Source organism: Oncorhynchus tshawytscha, linkage group LG16 (genome assembly GCF_018296145.1).
Source record: "Oncorhynchus tshawytscha isolate Ot180627B linkage group LG16, Otsh_v2.0, whole genome shotgun sequence".
Lineage (NCBI taxonomy): Eukaryota > Metazoa > Chordata > Actinopteri > Salmoniformes > Salmonidae > Oncorhynchus > Oncorhynchus tshawytscha.
The window spans coordinates 76,642,901-76,667,580 of record NC_056444.1 but is presented as its reverse complement, the minus strand read 5'-3'; the positions used below and the strand labels follow the sequence as shown (position 1 = coordinate 76,667,580).

Genomic DNA, 24,680 nt, shown 5'->3' with positions numbered 1-24,680 from the left:
AACTGTCACCAACAGACGCACTGTAGAACTGTTGCCAACACTGTCGAACTGTTACCAACACTGTGGAACTGTTAACTGTTACCAACACTGTGGAACTGTTACCAACACTGTGGAACTGTTCCAAACATACACACTGTAGAACTGTTACCAACACTGTAGAACTGTTCCCAACACTGTGGAATTGTTATGAACACTGTGGAACTGTTACCAACACTGTAGAACGGTTACCAACACTGTGGAATTGTTACCAACACTGTGGAATTGTTACCAACACTATGGAACTGTTACCAACACTGTGAAACTGTTACCAACACTGTAGAACTGTTTCCAACACCGTAGCGGTTACCGATCTGTAGAACGGTTACCAACACAGTGGAACTGTTACCAACACTGTATAACTATTAGCAAAACCTTGGAACTGTTACCAACACTGTAGAACTGTTACCAACACTGTGGAACTGTTACCAACATACACACGGTAGAACTGTTACCAACACTGCGGAACTGTTACCAACAGACACACTGTAGAACTGTTACCAACACTGTGGAACTGTTACCAACAGACACACTGTAGAACTGTTACCAACACTGTAGAACTGTTACCAACACTGTGGAACTGTTACCAACACTGTGGAACTGTTACCAACACTGTAGAACGGTTACCAACACTGTAGAACTGTTATCAACACTGTGGAACTGTTACCAACACTGTGGAACTGTTCCCAACACTGTGGAACTGTTACCAACAGACACACTGTATAACTGTTACCAACTCTGTGGAACTGTTACCAACACTGTGGAACTGTTACCAACACTGCATAACGGTTACCAACACTGTGGAATTGTTACCAACACTGTGGAATTGTTACCAACACTGTGGAATTGTTACCAACACTGTAGAACTGTTTCCAGCACTGTGGAACTGTTACCAACATACACACTGTAGAACTGTTACCAACACTGTAGAACAATTACCAACACTGTGGAACTGTTACCAACAAACACAATGTATAACTGTTACCAACACTGTAGAACTGTTACCAACAGACACACTTTGGAACTGTTACCAACAGACACACTTTGGAACTGTTACCAACACTGTGGAACTGTTACCAATAGACACACTGTAGAACTGTTACCAACATTGTAGAACTGTTACCAACAGACACACTGTAGAACTGTTACCAACACTGTGGAACTATTGCCAACAGACACACTGTAGAACTGTTACCAACACTGTGGAACTATTGCCAACAGACACACTGTAGAACTGTTCCCAACACTGTGGAATTGTTATGAACACTGTGGAACTGTTAGCAAAAGCTTGGAACTGTTAGCAAAAGCTTGGGAATGTTACCAACACTGTAGAACTGTTACCAACACTGTGGAACTGTTACCAACACTGTAGAACTGTTACCAACACTGTGGAACTGTTACCAACACTGTGGAACTGTCACCAACAGACGCACTGTAGAACTGTTGCCAACACTGTCGAACTGTTACCAACACTGTGGAACTGTTAACTGTTACCAACACTGTGGAACTGTTACCAACACTGTGGAACTGTTCCAAACATACACACTGTAGAACTGTTACCAACACTGTAGAACTGTTCCCAACACTGTGGAATTGTTATGAACACTGTGGAACTGTTACCAACACTGTAGAACGGTTACCAACACTGTGGAATTGTTACCAACACTGTGGAATTGTTACCAACACTATGGAACTGTTACCAACACTGTGAAACTGTTACCAACATACACACTGTAGAACTGTTACCAACACTGTAGAACAATTACCAACACTGTGGAACTGTTTCCAACAAACACAATGTATAACTGTTACCAACACTGTAGAACTGTTACCAACAGACACACTTTGGAACTGTTACCAACAGACACACTTTGGAACTGTTACCAACACTGTGGAACTGTTACCAATAGACACACTGTAGAACTGTTACCAACATTGTAGAACTGTTACCACAGACACACTGTAGAACTGTTACCAACACTGTGGAACTATTGCCAACAGACACACTGTAGAACTGTTCCCAACACTGTGGAATTGTTATGAACACTGTGGAACTGTTAGCAAAAGCTTGGAACTGTTAGCAAAAGCTTGGGACTGTTACCAACACTGTAGAACTGTTACCAACACTGTGGAACTGTTACCAACACTGTAGAACTGTTACCAACACTGTGGAACTGTTACCAACAGACACACTGTAGAACTGTTACCAACACTGTATAACTGTTACCAACACTGTGGAACTGTTACCAACACTGTGGAACTGTTACCAACACTGTAGAACGGTTACCAACACTGTAGAACTGTTATCAACACTGTAGAACTGTTACCAACACTGTGGAACTGTTACCAACACTGTAGAACTGTTACCAACACTGTGGAACTGTTACCAACACTGTGGAACTGTTCCCAACACTGTGGAACTGTTACCAACAGACACACTGTATAACTGTTACCAACTCTGTGGAACTGTTACCAACACTGTGGAACTGTTACCAACACTGTGGAACTGTTACCAACACTGTAGAACGGTTACCAACACTGTAGAATTGTTACCAACACTGTAGAACTGTTTCCAGCACTGTGGAACTGTTACCAACATACACACTGTAGACCTGTTACCAACAGACACACTGTAGAACTGTTACCAACACTGTAGAACAATTACCAACACTGTGGAACTGTTACCAACAAACACAATGTATAACTGTTACCAACACTGTAGAACTGTTACCAACAGACACACTTTGGAACTGTTACCAACAGACACACTTTGGAACTGTTACCAACACTGTGGAACTGTTACCAATAGACACACTGTAGAACTGTTACCAACATTGTAGAACTGTTACCAACAGACACACTGTAGAACTGTTACCAACACTGTGGAACTATTGCCAACAGACACACTGTAGAACTGTTACCAACACTGTGGAACTATTGCCAACAGACACACTGTAGAACTGTTCCCAACACTGTGGAATTGTTATGAACACTGTGGAACTGTTAGCAAAAGCTTGGAACTGTTAGCAAAAGCTTGGGACTGTTACCAACACTGTAGAACTGTTACCAACACTGTGGAACTGTTACCAACACTGTAGAACTGTTACCAACACTGTGGAACTGTTACCAACACTGTGGAACTGTCACCAACAGACGCACTGTAGAACTGTTGCCAACACTGTCGAACTGTTACCAACACTGTGGAACTGTTAACTGTTACCAACACTGTGGAACTGTTACCAACACTGTGGAACTGTTCCAAACATACACACTGTAGAACTGTTACCAACACTGTAGAACTGTTCCCAACACTGTGGAATTGTTATGAACACTGTGGAACTGTTACCAACACTGTAGAACGGTTACCAACACTGTGGAATTGTTACCAACACTGTGGAATTGTTACCAACACTATGGAACTGTTACCAACACTGTGAAACTGTTACCAACACTGTAGAACTGTTTCCAACACCGTAGCGGTTACAGATCTGTAGAACGGTTACCAACACAGTGGAACTGTTACCAACACTGTATAACTATTAGCAAAACCTTGGAACTGTTACCAACACTGTAGAACTGTTACCAACACTGTGGAACTGTTACCAACATACACACGGTAGAACTGTTACCAACACTGCGGAACTGTTACCAACAGACACACTGTAGAACTGTTACCAACACTGTGGAACTGTTACCAACAGACACACTGTAGAACTGTTACCAACACTGTAGAACTGTTACCAACACTGTGGAACTGTTACCAACACTGTGGAACTGTTACCAACACTGTAGAACGGTTACCAACACTGTAGAACTGTTATCAACACTGTAGAACTGTTACCAACACTGTGGAACTGTTACCAACACTGTAGAACTGTTACCAACACTGTGGAACTGTTACCAACACTGTGGAACTGTTCCCAACACTGTGGAACTGTTACCAACAGACACACTGTATAACTGTTACCAACTCTGTGGAACTGTTACCAACACTGTGGAACTGTTACCAACACTGCAGAACGGTTACCAACACTGTGGAATTGTTACCAACACTGTGGAATTGTTACCAACACTGTAGAACTGTTTCCAGCACTGTGGAACTGTTACCAACATACACACTGTAGAACTGTTACCAACACTGTAGAACAATTACCAACACTGTGGAACTGTTACCAACAAACACAATGTATAACTGTTACCAACACTGTAGAACTGTTACCAACAGACACACTTTGGAACTGTTACCAACAGACACACTTTGGAACTGTTACCAACACTGTGGAACTGTTACCAACACTGCAGAACGGTTACCAACACTGTGGAATTGTTACCAACACTGTGGAATTGTTACCAACACTGTAGAACTGTTTCCAGCACTGTGGAACTGTTACCAACATACACACTGTAGAACTGTTACCAACACTGTAGAACAATTACCAACACTGTGGAACTGTTACCAACAAACACAATGTATAACTGTTACCAACACTGTAGAACTGTTACCAACAGACACACTTTGGAACTGTTACCAACAGACACACTTTGGAACTGTTACCAACACTGTGGAACTGTTACCAATAGACACACTGTAGAACTGTTACCAACATTGTAGAACTGTTACCAACAGACACACTGTAGAACTGTTACCAACACTGTGGAACTATTGCCAACAGACACACTGTAGAACTGTTACCAACACTGTGGAACTATTGCCAACAGACACACTGTAGAACTGTTCCCAACACTGTGGAATTGTTATGAACACTGTGGAACTGTTAGCAAAAGCTTGGAACTGTTAGCAAAAGCTTGGGAATGTTACCAACACTGTAGAACTGTTACCAACACTGTGGAACTGTTACCAACACTGTAGAACTGTTACCAACACTGTGGAACTGTTACCAACACTGTGGAACTGTCACCAACAGACGCACTGTAGAACTGTTGCCAACACTGTCGAACTGTTACCAACACTGTGGAACTGTTAACTGTTACCAACACTGTGGAACTGTTACCAACACTGTGGAACTGTTCCAAACATACACACTGTAGAACTGTTACCAACACTGTAGAACTGTTCCCAACACTGTGGAATTGTTATGAACACTGTGGAACTGTTACCAACACTGTAGAACGGTTACCAACACTGTGGAATTGTTACCAACACTGTGGAATTGTTACCAACACTATGGAACTGTTACCAACACTGTGAAACTGTTACCAACATACACACTGTAGAACTGTTACCAACACTGTAGAACAATTACCAACACTGTGGAACTGTTACCAACAAACACAATGTATAACTGTTACCAACACTGTAGAACTGTTACCAACAGACACACTTTGGAACTGTTACCAACAGACACACTTTGGAACTGTTACCAACACTGTGGAACTGTTACCAATAGACACACTGTAGAACTGTTACCAACATTGTAGAACTGTTACCAACAGACACACTGTAGAACTGTTACCAACACTGTGGAACTATTGCCAACAGACACACTGTAGAACTGTTACCAACACTGTGGAACTATTGCCAACAGACACACTGTAGAACTGTTCCCAACACTGTGGAATTGTTATGAACACTGTGGAACTGTTAGCAAAAGCTTGGAACTGTTAGCAAAAGCTTGGGACTGTTACCAACACTGTAGAACTGTTACCAACACTGTGGAACTGTTACCAACACTGTAGAACTGTTACCAACACTGTGGAACTGTTACCAACAGACACACTGTAGAACTGTTACCAACACTGTAGAACTGTTACCAACACTGTGGAACTGTTACCAACACTGTGGAACTGTTACCAACACTATGGAACTGTTACCAACACTGTGAAACTGTTACCAACATACACACTGTAGAACTGTTACCAACACTGTAGAACAATTACCAACACTGTGGAACTGTTACCAACAAACACAATGTATAACTGTTACCAACACTGTAGAACTGTTACCAACAGACACACTTTGGAACTGTTACCAACAGACACACTTTGGAACTGTTACCAACACTGTGGAACTGTTACCAATAGACACACTGTAGAACTGTTACCAACATTGTAGAACTGTTACCAACAGACACACTGTAGAACTGTTACCAACACTGTGGAACTATTGCCAACAGACACACTGTAGAACTGTTACCAACACTGTGGAACTATTGCCAACAGACACACTGTAGAACTGTTCCCAACACTGTGGAATTGTTATGAACACTGTGGAACTGTTAGCAAAAGCTTGGAACTGTTAGCAAAAGCTTGGGACTGTTACCAACACTGTAGAACTGTTACCAACACTGTGGAACTGTTACCAACACTGTAGAACTGTTACCAACACTGTGGAACTGTTACCAACAGACACACTGTAGAACTGTTACCAACACTGTAGAACTGTTACCAACACTGTGGAACTGTTACCAACACTGTGGAACTGTTACCAACACTGTAGAACGGTTACCAACACTGTAGAACTGTTATCAACACTGTAGAACTGTTACCAACACTGTGGAACTGTTACCAACACTGTAGAACTGTTACCAACACTGTGGAACTGTTACCAACACTGTGGAACTGTTCCCAACACTGTGGAACTGTTACCAACAGACACACTGTATAACTGTTACCAACTCTGTGGAACTGTTACCAACACTGTGGAACTGTTACCAACACTGCAGAACGGTTACCAACACTGTGGAATTGTTACCAACACTGTGGAATTGTTACCAACACTGTGGAATTGTTACCAACACTGTAGAACTGTTTCCAGCACTGTGGAACTGTTACCAACATACACACTGTAGAACTGTTACCAACACTGTAGAACAATTACCAACACTGTGGAACTGTTACCAACAAACACAATGTATAACTGTTACCAACACTGTAGAACTGTTACCAACAGACACACTTTGGAACTGTTACCAACAGACACACTTTGGAACTGTTACCAACACTGTGGAACTGTTACCAATAGACACACTGTAGAACTGTTACCAACATTGTAGAACTGTTACCAACAGACACACTGTAGAACTGTTACCAACACTGTGGAACTATTGCCAACAGACACACTGTAGAACTGTTACCAACACTGTGGAACTATTGCCAACAGACACACTGTAGAACTGTTCCAAACATACACACTGTAGAACTGTTACCAACACTGTAGAACTGTTCACAACACTGTGGAATTGTTATGAACACTGTGGAACTGTTACCAACACTGTAGAACGGTTACCAACACTGTGGAATTGTTACCAACACTGTGGAATTGTTACCAACACTATGGAACTGTTACCAACACTGTGAAACTGTTACCAACACTGTAGAACTGTTTCCAACACCGTAGCGGTTACCGATCTGTAGAACGGTTACCAACACAGTGGAACTGTTACCAACACTGTATAACTATTAGCAAAACCTTGGAATTGTTACCAACACTGTAGAACTGTTACCAACACTGTGGAACTGTTACCAACATACACACGGTAGAACTGTTACCAACACTGCGGAACTGTTACCAACAGACACACTGTAGAACTGTTACCAACACTGTGGAACTGTTACCAACAGACACACTGTAGAACTGTTACCAACACTGTAGAACTGTTACCAACACTGTGGAACTATTACCAACACTGTGGAACTGTTACCAACACTGTAGAACGGTTACCAACACTGTGGAACTGTTATCAACACTGTAGAACTGTTACCAACACTGTGGAACTGTTACCAACACTGTAGAACTGTTACCAACACTGTGGAACTGTTACCAACACTGTGGAACTGTTCCCAACACTGTGGAACTGTTACCAACAGACACACTGTATAACTGTTACCAACTCTGTGGAACTGTTACCAACACTGTGGAACTGTTACCAACACTGTGGAACTGTTACCAACACTGCAGAATGGTTACCAACACTGTGGAATTGTTACCAACACTGTGGAATTGTTACCAACACTGTGGAATTGTTACCAACACTGTAGAACTGTTTCCAGCACTGTGGAACTGTTACCAACATACACACTGTAGACCTGTTACCAACAGACACACTGTAGAACTGTTACCAACACTGTAGAACAATTACCAACACTGTGGAACTGTTACCAACAAACACAATGTATAACTGTTACCAACACTGTAGAACTGTTAACAACAGACACACTTTGGAACTGTTACCAACACTGTGGAACTGTTACCAATAGACACACTGTAGAACTGTTACCAACATTGTAGAACTGTTACCAACAGACACACTGTAGAACTGTTACCAACACTGTGGAACTATTGCCAACAGACACACTGTAGAACTGTTACCAACACTGTGGAACTATTGCCAACAGACACACTGTAGAACTGTTCCCAACACTGTGGAATTGTTATGAACACTGTGGAACTGTTAGCAAAAGCTTGGAACTGTTAGCAAAATCTTGGGACTGTTACCAACACTGTAGAACTGTTACCAACACTGTGGAACTGTTACCAACACTGTAGAACTGTTACCAACACTGTGGAACTGTTACCAACACTGTGGAACTGTCACCAACAGACGCACTGTAGAACTGTTGCCAACACTGTCGAACTGTTACCAACACTGTGGAACTGTTAACTGTTACCAACACTGTGGAACTGTTACCAACACTGTGGAACTGTTACCAACACTGTAGAACGGTTACCAACACTGTAGAATGGTTACCAACACTGTAGAACTGTTCCAAACATACACACTGTAGAACTGTTACCAACACTGTAGAACTGTTACCAACACTGTGAAACTGTTACCAACACTGTAGAACTGTTTCCAACACCGTAGCGGTTACCGATCTGTAGAACGGTTACCAACACAGTGGAACTGTTACCAACACTGTATAACTATTAGCAAAACCTTGGAATTGTTACCAACACTGTAGAACTGTTACCAACACTGTGGAACTGTTACCAACATACACACGGTAGAACTGTTACCAACACTGCGGAACTGTTACCAACAGACACACTGTAGAACTGTTACCAACACTGTGGAACTGTTACCAACAGACACACTGTAGAACTGTTACCAACACTGTAGAACTGTTACCAACACTGTGGAACTATTACCAACACTGTGGAACTGTTACCAACACTGTAGAACGGTTACCAACACTGTGGAACTGTTATCAACACTGTAGAACTGTTACCAACACTGTGGAACTGTTACCAACACTGTAGAACTGTTACCAACACTGTGGAACTGTTACCAACACTGTGGAACTGTTCCCAACACTGTGGAACTGTTACCAACAGACACACTGTATAACTGTTACCAACTCTGTGGAACTGTTACCAACACTGTGGAACTGTTACCAACACTGTGGAACTGTTACCAACACTGCAGAATGGTTACCAACACTGTGGAATTGTTACCAACACTGTGGAATTGTTACCAACACTGTGGAATTGTTACCAACACTGTAGAACTGTTTCCAGCACTGTGGAACTGTTACCAACATACACACTGTAGACCTGTTACCAACAGACACACTGTAGAACTGTTACCAACACTGTAGAACAATTACCAACACTGTGGAACTGTTACCAACAAACACAATGTATAACTGTTACCAACACTGTAGAACTGTTAACAACAGACACACTTTGGAACTGTTACCAACACTGTGGAACTGTTACCAATAGACACACTGTAGAACTGTTACCAACATTGTAGAACTGTTACCAACAGACACACTGTAGAACTGTTACCAACACTGTGGAACTATTGCCAACAGACACACTGTAGAACTGTTACCAACACTGTGGAACTATTGCCAACAGACACACTGTAGAACTGTTCCCAACACTGTGGAATTGTTATGAACACTGTGGAACTGTTAGCAAAAGCTTGGAACTGTTAGCAAAATCTTGGGACTGTTACCAACACTGTAGAACTGTTACCAACACTGTGGAACTGTTACCAACACTGTAGAACTGTTACCAACACTGTGGAACTGTTACCAACACTGTGGAACTGTCACCAACAGACGCACTGTAGAACTGTTGCCAACACTGTCGAACTGTTACCAACACTGTGGAACTGTTAACTGTTACCAACACTGTGGAACTGTTACCAACACTGTGGAACTGTTACCAACACTGTAGAACGGTTACCAACACTGTAGAATGGTTACCAACACTGTAGAACTGTTCCAAACATACACACTGTAGAACTGTTACCAACACTGTAGAACTGTTCCCAACACTGTGGAATTGTTATGAACACTGTGGAACTGTTACCAACACTGTAGAACGGTTACCAACACTGTGGAATTGTTACCAACACTGTGGAATTGTTACCAACACTATGGAACTGTTACCAACACTGTGAAACTGTTACCAACACTGTAGAACTGTTTCCAACACCGTAGCGGTTACCGATCTGTAGAACGGTTACCAACACAGTGGAACTGTTACCAACACTGTATAACTATTAGCAAAACCTTGGAACTGTTACCAACACTGTAGAACTGTTACCAACACTGTGGAACTGTTACCAACATACACACGGTAGAACTGTTACCAACACTGCGGAACTGTTACCAACAGACACACTGTAGAACTGTTACCAACACTGTGGAACTGTTACCAACAGACACACTGTAGAACTGTTACCAACACTGTAGAACTGTTACCAACACTGTGGAACTGTTACCAACACTGTGGAACTGTTACCAACACTGTAGAACGGATACCAACACTGTAGAACTGTTATCAACACTGTAGAACTGTTACCAACACTGTGGAACTGTTACCAACACTGTAGAACTGTTACCAACACTGTGGAACTGTTACCAACACTGTAGAACTGTTACCAACACTGTGGAACTGTTACCAACATACACACTGTAGAACTGTTACCAACATACACACTTTGGAACTTTTACCAACAGTCTAGAACTGTTACCAACACTGTAGAACTTTTACCAACACTGTAGAACTGTTACCAACACTGTAGAACTGTTACCAACACTGTAGAACTGTTACCAACACTGTAGAACTGTTACCAACACTGTGGAACTGTTACCTACAGACATAGATGGGTTAGCTGACAACATCACAAAAACGATGTGCGCACTTCCATAGCGCAGAAGTCAGCCTGTTGTTGTGATTCTGGATGTTTTGACTGATTTCATATCAATGTTAATATGACTAACATTCGCTATCTAGATAACCAACATATGTAACAATGTATTTGACAAACAAGTGCTAATTGTGCTAATTTATTTATGTTTTCAATTAACATTGGAGCCAAAAATATAGCTTACATGTTGTCAATAATTTAAGCCAACCTGTTCTATTTCGTCCCATAGTTGCGCACACCTTGATTTAGTTGCTAAACAACCAACCCATCTATACTGTAGAAGTGTTCCATAAAAGCACAGCTTTACTGACCTACATACACACTGACAGGAAATATGCAATAAGTTGAAAAGTTGAATCACATGACAATATTTGACTTGTTTGATTAAATATTGTGTTTGACTGTATTGTTCAAACATAATAATTTTGTGGTAATGGTGATGAATGATAAGGCCGTCAAATATTTGTTTTATAACAAGACAATGAAATGACCTGTAAAAGTTATTTAAATCTTCATGACAAAACCTACCAGGAAGATCGCAATCAATGAAACAAAGAGTCTGCGCTGGCCCTAATGGGGCCTATTTTAGTGCTCTGTCTCTCTCTTGCTGTCTCTATCGCTCTATATATCTCTCTCTCTCTCTCGCTCTCTCTCTCTCACTCTTTGTCTCGCTGTCTCACTCACAACACTCTCCCTCTGTCTCTCTCGCTCTCTCTCTCTCACTCTTTGTCTCGCTGTCTCACTCACAACACTCTCTCTCTGTCTCTCTCGCTCTCTCTCTCTCACTCTTTGTCTCGCTGTCTCACTCACAACACTCTCCCTCTGTCTCTCTCGCTCTCTCTCTCTCACTCTTTGTCTCGCTGTCTCACTCACAACACTCTCCCTCTGTCTCTCTCGCTCTTCCATTTCCTTGCTAGAAGCATGAAGCTCTATTCCCAAAATCACAGAGTTTGTGCCTGTTATATTGACCTTGGAAGAAGTCAATGAAAGATGCCAGAAGTTTTGACAAGATGTCTGGACAGAGACAATGATAAGACGTAGGAAGGAAGGGGAGAGGGATAGTAAGACAACTCGTCTGTCCAACAAATTGGGGGGGCAATTGAATATAATTTAATAAAAATGGGATTATCCCAAACTAACAAACCAATGGTTTATTATCAGATCTTAACCCGAAATGTTTATTTTAACGTAAACAAACAAGGTAAGCTTGTGACTCGCATGCTCCTTGTAGAGACCGGAGTTGGGATTTAGCACTCGGTTATTTCCACAGGCCCTCTGTGCCCTCTCCCTCCACAAACAAACTCAGGAAGCGATTTTATCGTTATTCTTTTTCTAAGGTTTCTGTTGTTTTATTTTTGTTATTACTTAGGCATGGAAAGTATCTCAGAGAAAACGGGTTGGGATGGATTAGGCCACTCCTCTCTGACATCTGCGCTGGCAGGAAGAAACAACCTCACTTCCTCCCTCTTCTCCGACTTCACGTCCCTCAACAGTTCTCATGGAGGCGCAGGGTCCTACTATTGGATTATCCCAGAGAACGCCTCAACCACCACGCCCCAAGCCTTACCCCAGCCCAGGGTGAGGGATCTGGGCCTGGCCCGGGCCGAGATAGGGGTGCTGGGCCTGGTACTGGCCCTGACTACCCTAGGAAACGGCTTTGTACTGTGGGTGCTGCTTCGCAGGAGGAAACAAAACGCTCCCATGCACCTGTTCATGGTCAACCTGTGTCTTGCTGACCTGGTGGTGGCGCTGTTCCAGGTGAGACTGACACCTCAGGGTATGGAGTCGACTCCAGTTTTCTTGAGATTGATCCCAACCCTGTTCTGGTTGCTAGGCACCACATTGGTGTACTCAACATCAGTAGCCTATGAGTGATCTATGTAATGAGGACATATTGTTACGGTACAGCTAGCTAGCATGACCACTCTAGTATGTTTACTAATGGCTTTGATTATAACAATATGAATGAGTCAACTATTCCCCAACCCTCTAACGTACTGACATACTGGCTGCACTTATGTATTGAGTGTGGACCTGTCAGTTAAGCACACATTCGCCCACCATTGTGTGGTGGACTGGGCGCAGTTCTCAAAACACAATGGAAATGGCCTGATCATTCAAATAAATATTATTTTTTATTCCATTGCTTTAGGAGCTAGTCTACTCTGTTTCTATATCCACACTAGCATCATGTATTGATTAATGGATTCTAAGTAGTATGCTAGTATCTAACATAGCAAAGTTTAATATCCTCCTGTTTCCTGTCCGTCCCTTAGGTACTTCCCCAGCTGGTATGGGACATCACAGGAAGGTTCCAGGGGCCGGATTTTCTGTGTCGCTCAGTAAAGTACCTGCAGATCGTAGGGATGTTCGCGTCCTCCTATATGATCGTTGCCATGACGGTAGATCGGCACTATGCCATCTGCTGCCCACTACAAGCCTACCGTGGTGGGTCTGTGTCGCGCTGGAACACCCCTATCATGACGGCCTGGGGCTTGGCCCTACTGCTCTCCATACCACAGGTAGGAACGCTATCACTGCCCCCTGACCCTAACCCTGACCCTAACCCTGACCCTAACCCTAACCCCGACCTTAAACCTGACCCTAACCCTGACCCTAACCCTGACTCTAACCCTGACCCTGACCCTGACCCTAACCCTGACCCTAACCCCGACCCTAACCCTATCATGGGGCCTGACCCTACTTCTCTCCAAACCACAGGTAGGTACTGTAGGGGACATTGAACCTACCCCTAGCCTCATGTCCACATCCCAGCTCAACCCTAACCCTAGCCTCATCCCTAACCCTAGCCTCATGTTCCCATCCCAGCTCAACCCTAACCCTAGCCTCATCCTTAACCCTAGCCTCATGTCCACATCCCAGCTCAACCCTAATCCTAGCCTCATCCCTAACCCTAGCCTCATGTCCACATCCCAGCTCAACCCTAACCCTAGCCTCATGTCCACATCCCAGCTCAACCCTAACCCTAACCCTAGCCTCATCCCTAACCCTAGCCTCATCCCTAACCCCAGCTCAACCCTAACCCTAGCCTCATCCCTAACCCTGGCTTCATGTCCACACCCCGGCTCAACCCTAATCCTAGCCTCATCCCTAACCCTAGCCTCATGTCCACATCCCAGCTCAACCCTAACCCTAGCCTCATCCCTAACCCTGGCTTCATGTCCACACCCTGGCTCAACCCTAATCCTAGCCTCATCCCTAACCCTAGCCTCATGTCCACATCCCAGCTCAACCCTAATCCTAGCCTCATCCCTAACCCTAGCTTCATGTCCACATCCCAGCTCAACCCTAACCGTAGCTTCATCCCTAACCCTGGCTTCATGTCCACACCCCGGCTCAACCCTAACCCTAGCCCTAACATGACAGCCTCTGCCTACTTACCGTTGATTTAAGCTTGACCACCGTTGACTTCACCCAACAAACCTTGAGGTAGAGCTGCCCTCAGAACAAGATGGAGGTAGAGCTGCCCTCAGAACAAGATGGAGGTAGAGCTGCCCTCAGGACAAGATGGAGGTAGAGCTGCCCTCAGAACAAGATGGAGGTAGAGCTGCCCTCAGGACAAGATGGAGGTAGAGCTGCCCTCAGAACAAGATGGAGGTAGAGCTGCCCTCAGAACAAGATGGAGGTAGAGCTGCCCTCAGAACAAGATGGAGGTAGAGCTGCCCTCAGAAGAAGATGGGGGTAGAGCTTCTCTCAGAACAAGATGGAGTAGAGCTGCCCTCAGAACAAGATGGGGGTAGAGCTGCCCCCAGAACAAGATGGAGGTAGAGCTGCCCTCAGAACAAGATGGAGGTAGAGCTGCTCTCAGGACAAGATGGAGGTAGAGCTGCCCTCAGAACAAGATGGAGGTAGAGCTGCCCTCAGAACAAGATGGAGGTAGAGCTGCCCTCAGAACAAGATGGAGGTAGAGCTGCTCTCAGGACAAGATGGAGGTAGAGCTGCCCTCAGAACAAGATGGAGGTAGAGCTGCCCTCAGAACAAGATGGAGGTAGAGCTGCCCTCAGAACAAGATGGAGGTAGAGCTGCCCTCAGAACAAGATGGAGGTAGAGCTGCCCTCAGAACAAGATGGAGGTAGAGCTGCCCTCAGAACAAGATGGAGGTAGAGCTGCCCTCAGAACAAGATAGAATAAATAGAATAGAATAAAAGTAGATTTCCCATCCAGGATGGAAATGTATACTTGGCATCACCTGACATTAAAATAATCACATGCACATGCATTCTCACATCACATACACTTAAACCAGTCAGTCCATCCTACTGCGTAAACTGAAAACATAGAGGACATTGATACATTCGCTCACAAATGACTACTGCTCCAACTGCACTGGATAGATGAGTACATATACCGGTACAATTTACACTGCACTTAGTTGTCCTACAGCACAAGCAACAGCACTTGGCCTGAAGCGTCTGCCAGAGGGAAACCTTACAAATTGAGGGTGTAGTAGAGGGTGGGAGGGGTCTCCACCTGCGGGTGTAGTAGAGGGTGGGAGGGGTCTCCACCTGAGGGTGTAGAGGGTGGGAGGGGTCTCCACCTGAGGGTGTAGAGGGTGGGATGTCCACATTGATGTGGTGGGCACTTGACCGGCACAATTCTTGAAGGTTGTTGGCCTGTTTAAAATAGCCGTCCCCATCTGACGTAGCATCTTTAAAAAATTGTCCCACCAGAGCCATGTCATCTGCGTACTTGAAACGGCTCACATTGTTTCCTTGGATTTTCATCTCGTTAGAGTATATAGAGAACAACAATGGTGAAAGGACACAGAGAGGGCCCCATTCCTGAGGACCCTCTGTGGTCAGGGTCAGTTAATCAGAGAGGGCCCCATTCCTGAGGACCCTCTGTGGTCAGGGTCAGTTAATCAGAGAGGGCCCCATTCCTGAGGACCCTCTGTGGTCAGGGTCAGTTAATCAGAGAGGGCCCCATTCCTGAGGACCCTCTGTGGTCAGTCAGTTAAAAAGTCCTTGATCCAACATGTGAGGCCTCCGGTGACATTCAAGTCCAGCAGTCGTTTCAGCAGTGTGTGTATATGCATTGTATTGAAAGCTGAACTAAAATCAATGACTAAAATGTGTGCATATGATTTTGCATGTTGAAGGTGACTAGCCACCATGTTCACCAAGGTCAGGGTAGCATCCTCAGTCTCCCTCTGTGCCTTATAGGCAAACTGTAATGGGTCCAGTTGCTCTGCTATGGACAGGGTAAGGTGCTTACTGACAACCCTTCACCATGCATTTGGCCCAAAGGGGCATGAAGGCCACAGGTCGAAAGCCATTTGTTGATTTGGCCCTTGGCTTCTAAGGCACCGGTACAATGGTTGGCACCTTCCAGGAGTTTGGCACTGTGCAGGTGCTCAGCAGGAGTTGAAACAGTTGTGTGAAGACTCTCTTGTAGCTTGTCGGTGCAGACCTTCATTACTTGCCCTGTAGTGCGTCTGGTCCCGATGCTTTGTGTGGCTTAATATGTGACAGGCATGAGGCCACCTTGTTCTCTGGTATCTGAACAGGAGAGGAATTGGGGATGCTGTCACATATTTGGTTGACATTCGTCTTTAAAAATCAACGGTGTCAAATCTTCCTTCAGGTCATTTACAAAGGATGTACAGTCTGCAATGTGATTGTTCTCTGTTCTCTTCCTCTCTCCTCCCATCATTACATTCCGTCCCATGCTTGTCTTGGATTGTTCTCTGTTCTCTTCCTCTCTCCTCCCATCATTGCATTCCGTCCCATGCTTGTCTTGGATTGTTCTCTGTTCTCTTCCTCTCTCCTCCCATCATTACATTCCGTCCCATGCTTGTCTTGGATTGTTCTCTGTTCTCTTCCTCTCTCCTCCCATCATTGCATTCCGTCCCATGCTTGTCTTGGATTGTTCTCTGTTCTCTTCCTCTCTCCTCCCATCATTACATTCCGTCCCATGCTTGTCTTGGATTGTTCTCTGTTCTCTTCCTCTCTCCTCCCATCATTGCATTCCGTCCCATGCTTGTCTTGGATTGTTCTCTGTTCTCTTCCTCTCTCCTCCCATCATTGCATTCCGTCCCATGCTTGTCTTGGATTGTTCTCTGTTCTCTTCCTCTCTCCTCCCATCATTGCATTCCGTCCCATGCTTGTCTTGGATTGTTCTCTGTTCTCTTCCTCTCTCCTCCCATCATTGCATTCCGTTCCATGCTTGTCTTGGATTGTTCTCTGTTCTCTTCCTCCCATCATTGCATTCCGTCCCATGCTTGTCTTGGATTATTCTCTGTTCTCTTCCTCTCTCCTCCCATCATTGCATTCCGTCCCATGCTTGTCTTGGATTGTTCTCTGTTCTCTTCCTCTCTCCTCCCATCATTGCATTCCGTCCCATGCTTGTCTTGGATTGTTCTCTGTTCTCTTCCTCTCTCCTCCCATCATTGCATTCCGTCCCATGCTTGTCTTGGATTGCCTGTACAGAACCTCTGCTCCTAAATTCATTTTCTTTCTCCTTTACAGCATCCGTATCTACTTTCAGGAAATAAAACTTAATTTAATTTAGGCACATTTTCAATTTCTTAGACACCCTTGGCTACTTTTAGGGAAATAATAATAATTTTTGTGTTAATGACAGTATCCTCACAGAACTGGATGTAAGATGTGATACTGTCTGTCAACTCATGGGGTTCCCTACAACGGTCAAAGAACCCCCCACAGTCTGTGACATCAAAGCAGTCCTTGAGCTCCTCCCTGCTCTCCTCTTTCCATGCCTGAATGGATTTCTCTACAGGTTTTCTGCATTTCACCAGCTGGCTGTATCTCGATAGGAGACGGACAGCGTTATGGTCTGATTTTCTGATGGATGCTCTGCACACTGCCTTGTATGTGTCATCTATGTTGCCACAACACTGTTCCACAATGCGCGTTGAGCGAGTCGGACAAGTGACGTACTGTTGCAGAGTGGGGAGGAGAGAGCGTATTAAAATCCCCAAGCACAAATGCTGTCTGGTCAGCCGATCGTGAAATTGAAGCATTGAACCAGTCTGTAATCCTGTCAGCAGCTTCCTTATTGTTAGGTCCAGGCACGTATACTATATATACACTGCTCAAAAAAATAAGGGAACACTAAAATAATACATCCTAGATCTGAATGAATGAAATATTCTCATTAAATACTTTTTTCTTTACATAGTTGAATGTGCGGACAACAAAATCACACAAAAGTTATCAATGGAAATCAAATGTATCAACCCATGGAGGTCTGGATTTGGAGTCACACTCAAAATTAAAGTGGAAAACCACACTACAGGCTGATCCAACTTTGATGTAATGTCCTTAGTACAAGTCAAAATGAGGCTCAGTAGTGTGTGTGGCCTCCACGTGCCTGTATGACCTCCCTACAACGCCTGGGCATGCTCCTGATGAGGTGGCGGATGGTCTCCTGAGGGATCTCCTCCCAGACCTGGACTAAAGCATCCGCCAACTCCTGGACAGTCTGTGGTGCAACGTGGCGTTGGTGGATGGAGCGAGACATGATGTCCCAGATGTGCTCAATTGGATTCAGGTCTGGGGAACGGGCGGGCCAGTCCATAGCATCAATGCCTTCCTCTTGCAGGAACTGCTGACACACTCCAGCCACATGAGGTCTAGCATTGTCTTGCATTAGGAGGAACCCAGGGCCAACCGCACCAGCATATGGTCTCACAAGGGGTCTGAGGATCTCATCTCAAATCAAATCAAATTTTATTTGTCACATACACATGGTTAGCAGATGTTAATGCGAGTGTAGCGAAATGCTTGTGCTTCTAGTTCCGACAATGCAGTAATAACGAGCAAGTAATCTAACTAACAATTCCAAAAAAAACTACTGTCATACACAGTGTAAGGGGATAAAGAATATGTACATAAGGATATATGAATGAGTGATGGTACAGAGCAGCATAGGCAAGATACAGTAGATGATATCGAGTACAGTATATACATATGAGATAAGTATGTAAACCAAGTGGCATAGTTAAAGTGGCTAGTGATACATGTATTACATAAGGATGCAGTCGATGATATAGAGTACAGTATCAACGTATGCATATGAGATGAACAATGTAGGGTAAGTAACATTATATAAGGTAGCATTGTTTAAAGTGGCTAGTGATATATTTACATCATTTCCCATCAATTCCCATGATTAAAGTGGCTGGAGTAGAGTCAGTGTCATTGACAGTGTGTTGGTACTCTCGGTACTTAATGGCAGTCAGGCTACCTCTGGCGAGCACATGGAGGGCTGTGCGGCCCCCCAAAGAAATGCCACCCCACACCATGACTGACCCACCGCCAAACCGGTCATGCTGGAGGATGTTGCAGGCAGCAGAACGTTCTCCACGGCGTCTCCAGACTCTTTCATGTCTGTCACATGTGCTCAGTGTGAACCGGCTTTCATCTGTGAAGAGCACAGGGCGCCAGTGGCGAATTTGCCAATCTTGGTGTTCTCTGGCAAATGCCAAACATCCTACCTGAGGTAGCGCCTCGGTATAGGCTACCTCAGGTAGTGCCTCGGTATAGGCTACCTCAGGTAGTGCCTCGGTATAGGCTACCTCAGGTAGTGCCTCGGTATAGGCTACCTCAGGTAGTGCCTCGGTATAGGCTACCTCAGGTAGTGCCTCGGTATAGGCTACCTCAGGTAGTGCCTCGGTATAGGCTACCTCAGGTAGTGCCTCGGTATAGGCTACCTCAGGTAGTGCCTCGGTATAGGCTATCTCAGGTTTGTACCTCGGTATAGGCTACCTCAGGTAGTACCCCGGTATAGGCTACCTCAGGTAGTACCTCGGTATGGAACACCTCAGGTAGTACCTCGGTATAGAATACCTCATGTAGTACCTCGGTATAGGCTACCTCAGGTAGTACGTCGGTGTAGGCTACCTCAGGTTGTACCTCGGAATAGGCTACCTCAGGTAGTACCTCGGAATAGGCTACCTCAGGTAGTACCTCGGTATAGGCTACCTCACGTTGTACCTCGGTATAGGCTACCTCAGGTTGTACCTCAGAATAGGCTACCTCAAGTTGTACCTCGGAATAGGCTACCTCAGGTTGTTCCTCGGTATAGGCTACCTCAGGTAGTTCCTCGGTATAGGCTACCTCATATAGTACCCCAGAATAGGCTACTTCAGGTAGTACCTCGGTATTGGCTACATCAGGTAGTACCTTGGTATAGGCTATCTCAGGTAGTTCCTCGGTATAGGCTACCTCAGGTAGTTCCTCGGTATAGGCTACCTCAGGTAGTACCTCGGTATAGGCTACCTCAAGTTGTACCTCGGAATAGGCTACCTCAGGTAGTACCTCAGAATAGGCTACCTCAGTTAGTTCCTCGGTATAGGCTACCTCACGTTGTACCTCGGTATAGGCTACCTCAGGTAGTACCTCGGTATTGGCTAGCTCATGTAGTACCTCGGAATAGGCTACCTCAGGTAGTACCTCGGTATTGGCTACATCAGGTAGTTCCTCGGTATAGGCTACCTCAGGTAGTTCCTCGGTATAGGCTACCTCAGGTAGTTCCTCGGTATAGGCTACCTCAGGTAGTACCTCGGTATAGGCTACCTCAGGTAGTACCTCGGTACAGGCTACCTCAGGTTGTACCTCGGAATAGGCTAGCTCAGGTAGTACCTCGGAATACGCTACCTCAGGTTGTTCCTCGGTATAGGCTACCTCAGGTAGTTCCTCAGTATAGGCTACCTCAGGTAGTTCCTCGGAATAGGCTACCTCAGGTTGTACCTCGGTATAGGCTACCTCATGTAGTACCTCGGTATAGTCTACCTCAGGTAGTACGTCGGTGTAGGCTACCTCAGGTTGTACCTCGGAATAGGCTACCTCAGGTAGTACCTCGGAATAGGCTACCTCAGGTAGTACCTCGGTATAGGCTATCTCACGTTGTACCTCGGTATAGGCTACCTCAGGTTGTACCTCAGAATAGGCTACCTCAAGTTGTACCTCGGAATAGGCTACCTCAGGTTGTTCCTCGGTATAGGCTACCTCAGGTAGTTCCTCGGTATAGGCTACCTCATGTAGTACCCCGGAATAGGCTACTTCAGGTAGTACCTCGGTATTGGCTACATCAGGTAGTACCTTGGTATAGGCTATCTCAGGTAGTTCCTCGGTATAGGCTACCTCAGGTAGTTCCTCGGTATAGGCTACCTCAGGTAGTTCCTCGGTATAGGCTACCTCAGGTAGTTCCTCGGTATAGGCTACCTCAGGTAGTTCCTCGGTATAGGCTACCTCATGTAGTACCCCGGAATAGGCTACTTCAGGTAGTACCTCGGTATTGGCTACATCAGGTAGTACCTTGGTATAGGCTATCTCAGGTAGTTCCTCGGTATAGGCTACCTCAGGTAGTTCCTCGGTATAGGCTACCTCAGGTAGTTCCTCGGTATAGGCTACCTCAGGTAGTTCCTCGGTATAGGCTACCTCAGGTAGTTCCTCGGTATAGGCTACCTCAGGTAGTACCTCGGTATAGGCTACCTCAGGTAGTACCTCGGTATAGGCTACCTCAGGTTGTACCTCGGAATAGGCTAGCTCAGGTAGTACCTCGGAATAGGCTACCTCAGGTTGTTCCTCGGTATAGGCTACCTCAGGTAGTTCCTCAGTATAGGCTACCTCAGGTAGTTCCTCGGTATAGGCTACCTCAGGTAGTACCTCGGTATAGGCTACCTCAGGTTGTATCTCGGAATAGGCTACCTCAGGTTGTACCTCGGTATAGGCTACCTCATGTAGTACCTCGGTATAGTCTACCTCAGGTAGTACGTCGGTGTAGGCTACCTCAGGTTGTACCTCGGAATAGGCTACCTCAGGTAGTACCTCGGAATAGGCTACCTCAGGTAGTACCTCGGTATAGGCTACCTCACGTTGTACCTCGGTATAGGCTACCTCAGGTTGTACCTCAGAATAGGCTACCTCAAGTTGTACCTCGGAATAGGCTACCTCAGGTTGTTCCTCGGTATAGGCTACCTCAGGTAGTTCCTCGGTATAGGCTACCTCATGTAGTACCCCGGAATAGGCTACTTCAGGTAGTACCTCGGTATTGGCTACATCAGGTAGTACCTTGGTATAGGCTATCTCAGGTAGTTCCTCGGTATAGGCTACCTCAGGTAGTTCCTCGGTATAGGCTACCTCAGGTAGTTCCTCGGTATAGGCTACCTCAGGTAGTACCTCGGTATAGGCTACCTCAAATTGTACCTCGGAATAGGCTACCTCAGGTAGTACCTCAGAATAGGCTACCTCAGTTAGTTCCTCGGTATAGGCTACCTCACGTTGTACCTCGGTATAGGCTACCTCAGGTAGTACCTCGGTATTGGCTACATCAGGTTGTACCTCGGAATAGGCTAGCTCATGTAGTACCTCGGAATAGGCTACCTCAGGTAGTACCTCGGTATTGGCTACCTCAGGTAGTTCCTCGGTATAGGCTACCTCAGGTAGTACCTCGGTATAGGCTACCTCAGGTAGTACCTCGGTATAGGCTACCTCAGGTAGTGCCTCGGTATAGGCTACCTCAGGTAGTGCCTCGGTATAGGCTACCTCAGGTAGTGCCTCGGTATAGGCAACCTCAGGTAGTACCTCGGTATAGGCTACCTCAGGTGTGCACCAGATAGATGACATGCTGGCTTATTGTGTTTTGCTTTTTGTGTGTTTGTGTGAATATTGATGTGTACTGTATATTGTTGTGTATATTGATGTGTGTTGTGTATATTGATGTGTTTTATGTGGATAGATGGGTATACAGGACTGATCTGTGAAAGAGGCATTGGTCTCAGCATGACTAAAGGTTAAGTAATAGTCTCAAAGGGACACTTCTTCCCTGACCCCAGAGCCTGCAGTCAAATTCAAGATATACCCATTTTCGGCTTGTTTTTTGTATCATGAGTTCAGTGGAAGTTTCCTAGACAGTGTGGCCTCCTGTTCTGTTAGTTAGAAATGTACAGTGCCTTGCGAAAGTATTCGGCCCCCTTGAACTTTGCGACCTTTTGCCACATTTCAGGCTTCAAACATAAAGATATAAAACTGTATTTTTTTGTGAAGAATCAACAACAAGTGGGACACAATCATGAAGTGGAACGACATTTATTGGATATTTCAAACTTTTTTAACAAATCAAAAACTGAAAAATTGGGCGTGCAAAATTATTCAGCCCCTTTACTTTCAGTGCAGCAAACTCTCTCCAGAAGAAACAATGCAAAACGTTATGTTTGGCGTAAAAGCAACACAGCTCATCACCCTGAACACACCATCCCCACTGTCAAACATGGTGGTGGCAGCATCATGGTTTGGGCCTGCTTTTCTTCAGCAGGGACAGGGAAGATGGTTAAAATTGATGGGAAGATGGATGGAGCCAAATACAGGACCATTCTGGAAGAAAACCTGATGGAGTCTGCAAAAGACCTGAGACGGACGGAGATTTGTCTTCCAACAAGACAATGATCCAAAACATAAAGCAAAATCTACAATGGAATGGTTCAAAAATAAACATATCCAGGTGTTAGAATGGCCAAGTCAAAGTCCAGACCTGAATCCAATCGAGAATCTGTGGAAAGAATTGAAAACTGCTGTTCACAAATGCTCTCCATCCAACCTCACTGAGCTCGAGCTGTTTTGCAAGGAGGAATGGGAAAAAATTTCAGTCTCTCGATGTGCAAAACTGATAGAGACATACCCCAAGCGACTTACAGCTGTAATCGCAGCAAAAGGTGGCGCTACAAAGTATTAACTTAAGGGGGCTGAATAATTTTGCACGCCCAATTTTTCAGTTTTTGATTTGTTAAAAAAGTTTGAAATATCCAATAAATGTCGTTCCACTTCATGATTGTGTCCCACTTGTTGTTGATTCTTCACAAAAAAATACAGTTTTATATCTTTATGTTTGAAGCCTGAAATGTGGCAAAAAGGTCGCAAAGTTGAAGGGGGCCGAATACTTTCGCAAGGCACTGTATTTGGTTTTGACTCCCTCACCACTCCCTCCCTCCATCCTCGCCCTTTTCCCTCCCTCTCTCCCCCCTCCTCAATCTGTCCCGTCCTTCCTCCCTCAGTTCTTCATTTTCTCGCGGTCGGAGGTGTCTCCAGGAGAGTTTGAGTGCTGGGGTCACTTCGCTGAGCAGTGGGGGCTCAAGGCCTACATCACCTGGATGACCCTAGCAGTGTTCTTACTGCCAGCACTAATCATCACCGTCTGCCAGGTACTGTCTACTACTGAAACGTGCACGCGCACACACACACACACACACACACACACACACACACACACACACACACACACACACACACACACACACACACACACACACACACACACACACACACACACACACACACACACACACACACACACACACACACACACACACACACACACACACACACACACACACACACACACACACACACACACACACACACACACACACACACACACACACACACACACACACACACACACACACACACACACACACACACACACACACACACACACACACACACACACACACACACACACACACACACACACACA

At 45.1% G+C, this 24,680-nt stretch overlaps 1 protein-coding gene across 1 annotated transcript in view; it reads left to right on the top strand.

The window, feature by feature from the left end:
- LOC112215238 (vasopressin V2 receptor) overlaps positions 1-24,680 on the top strand; it is a 72,298-nt gene that overhangs the window by 31,988 nt on the left and 15,630 nt on the right. Inside the window, exons 2-4 of the mRNA XM_042299664.1 lie at positions 12,532-12,920; positions 13,439-13,684; positions 24,199-24,345. Of these exons, the coding sequence (XP_042155598.1) occupies positions 12,534-12,920; positions 13,439-13,684; positions 24,199-24,345 (780 nt within the window). The 5' untranslated portion in view covers positions 12,532-12,533. The remainder of the gene's footprint in view (positions 1-12,531; positions 12,921-13,438; positions 13,685-24,198; positions 24,346-24,680) is intronic.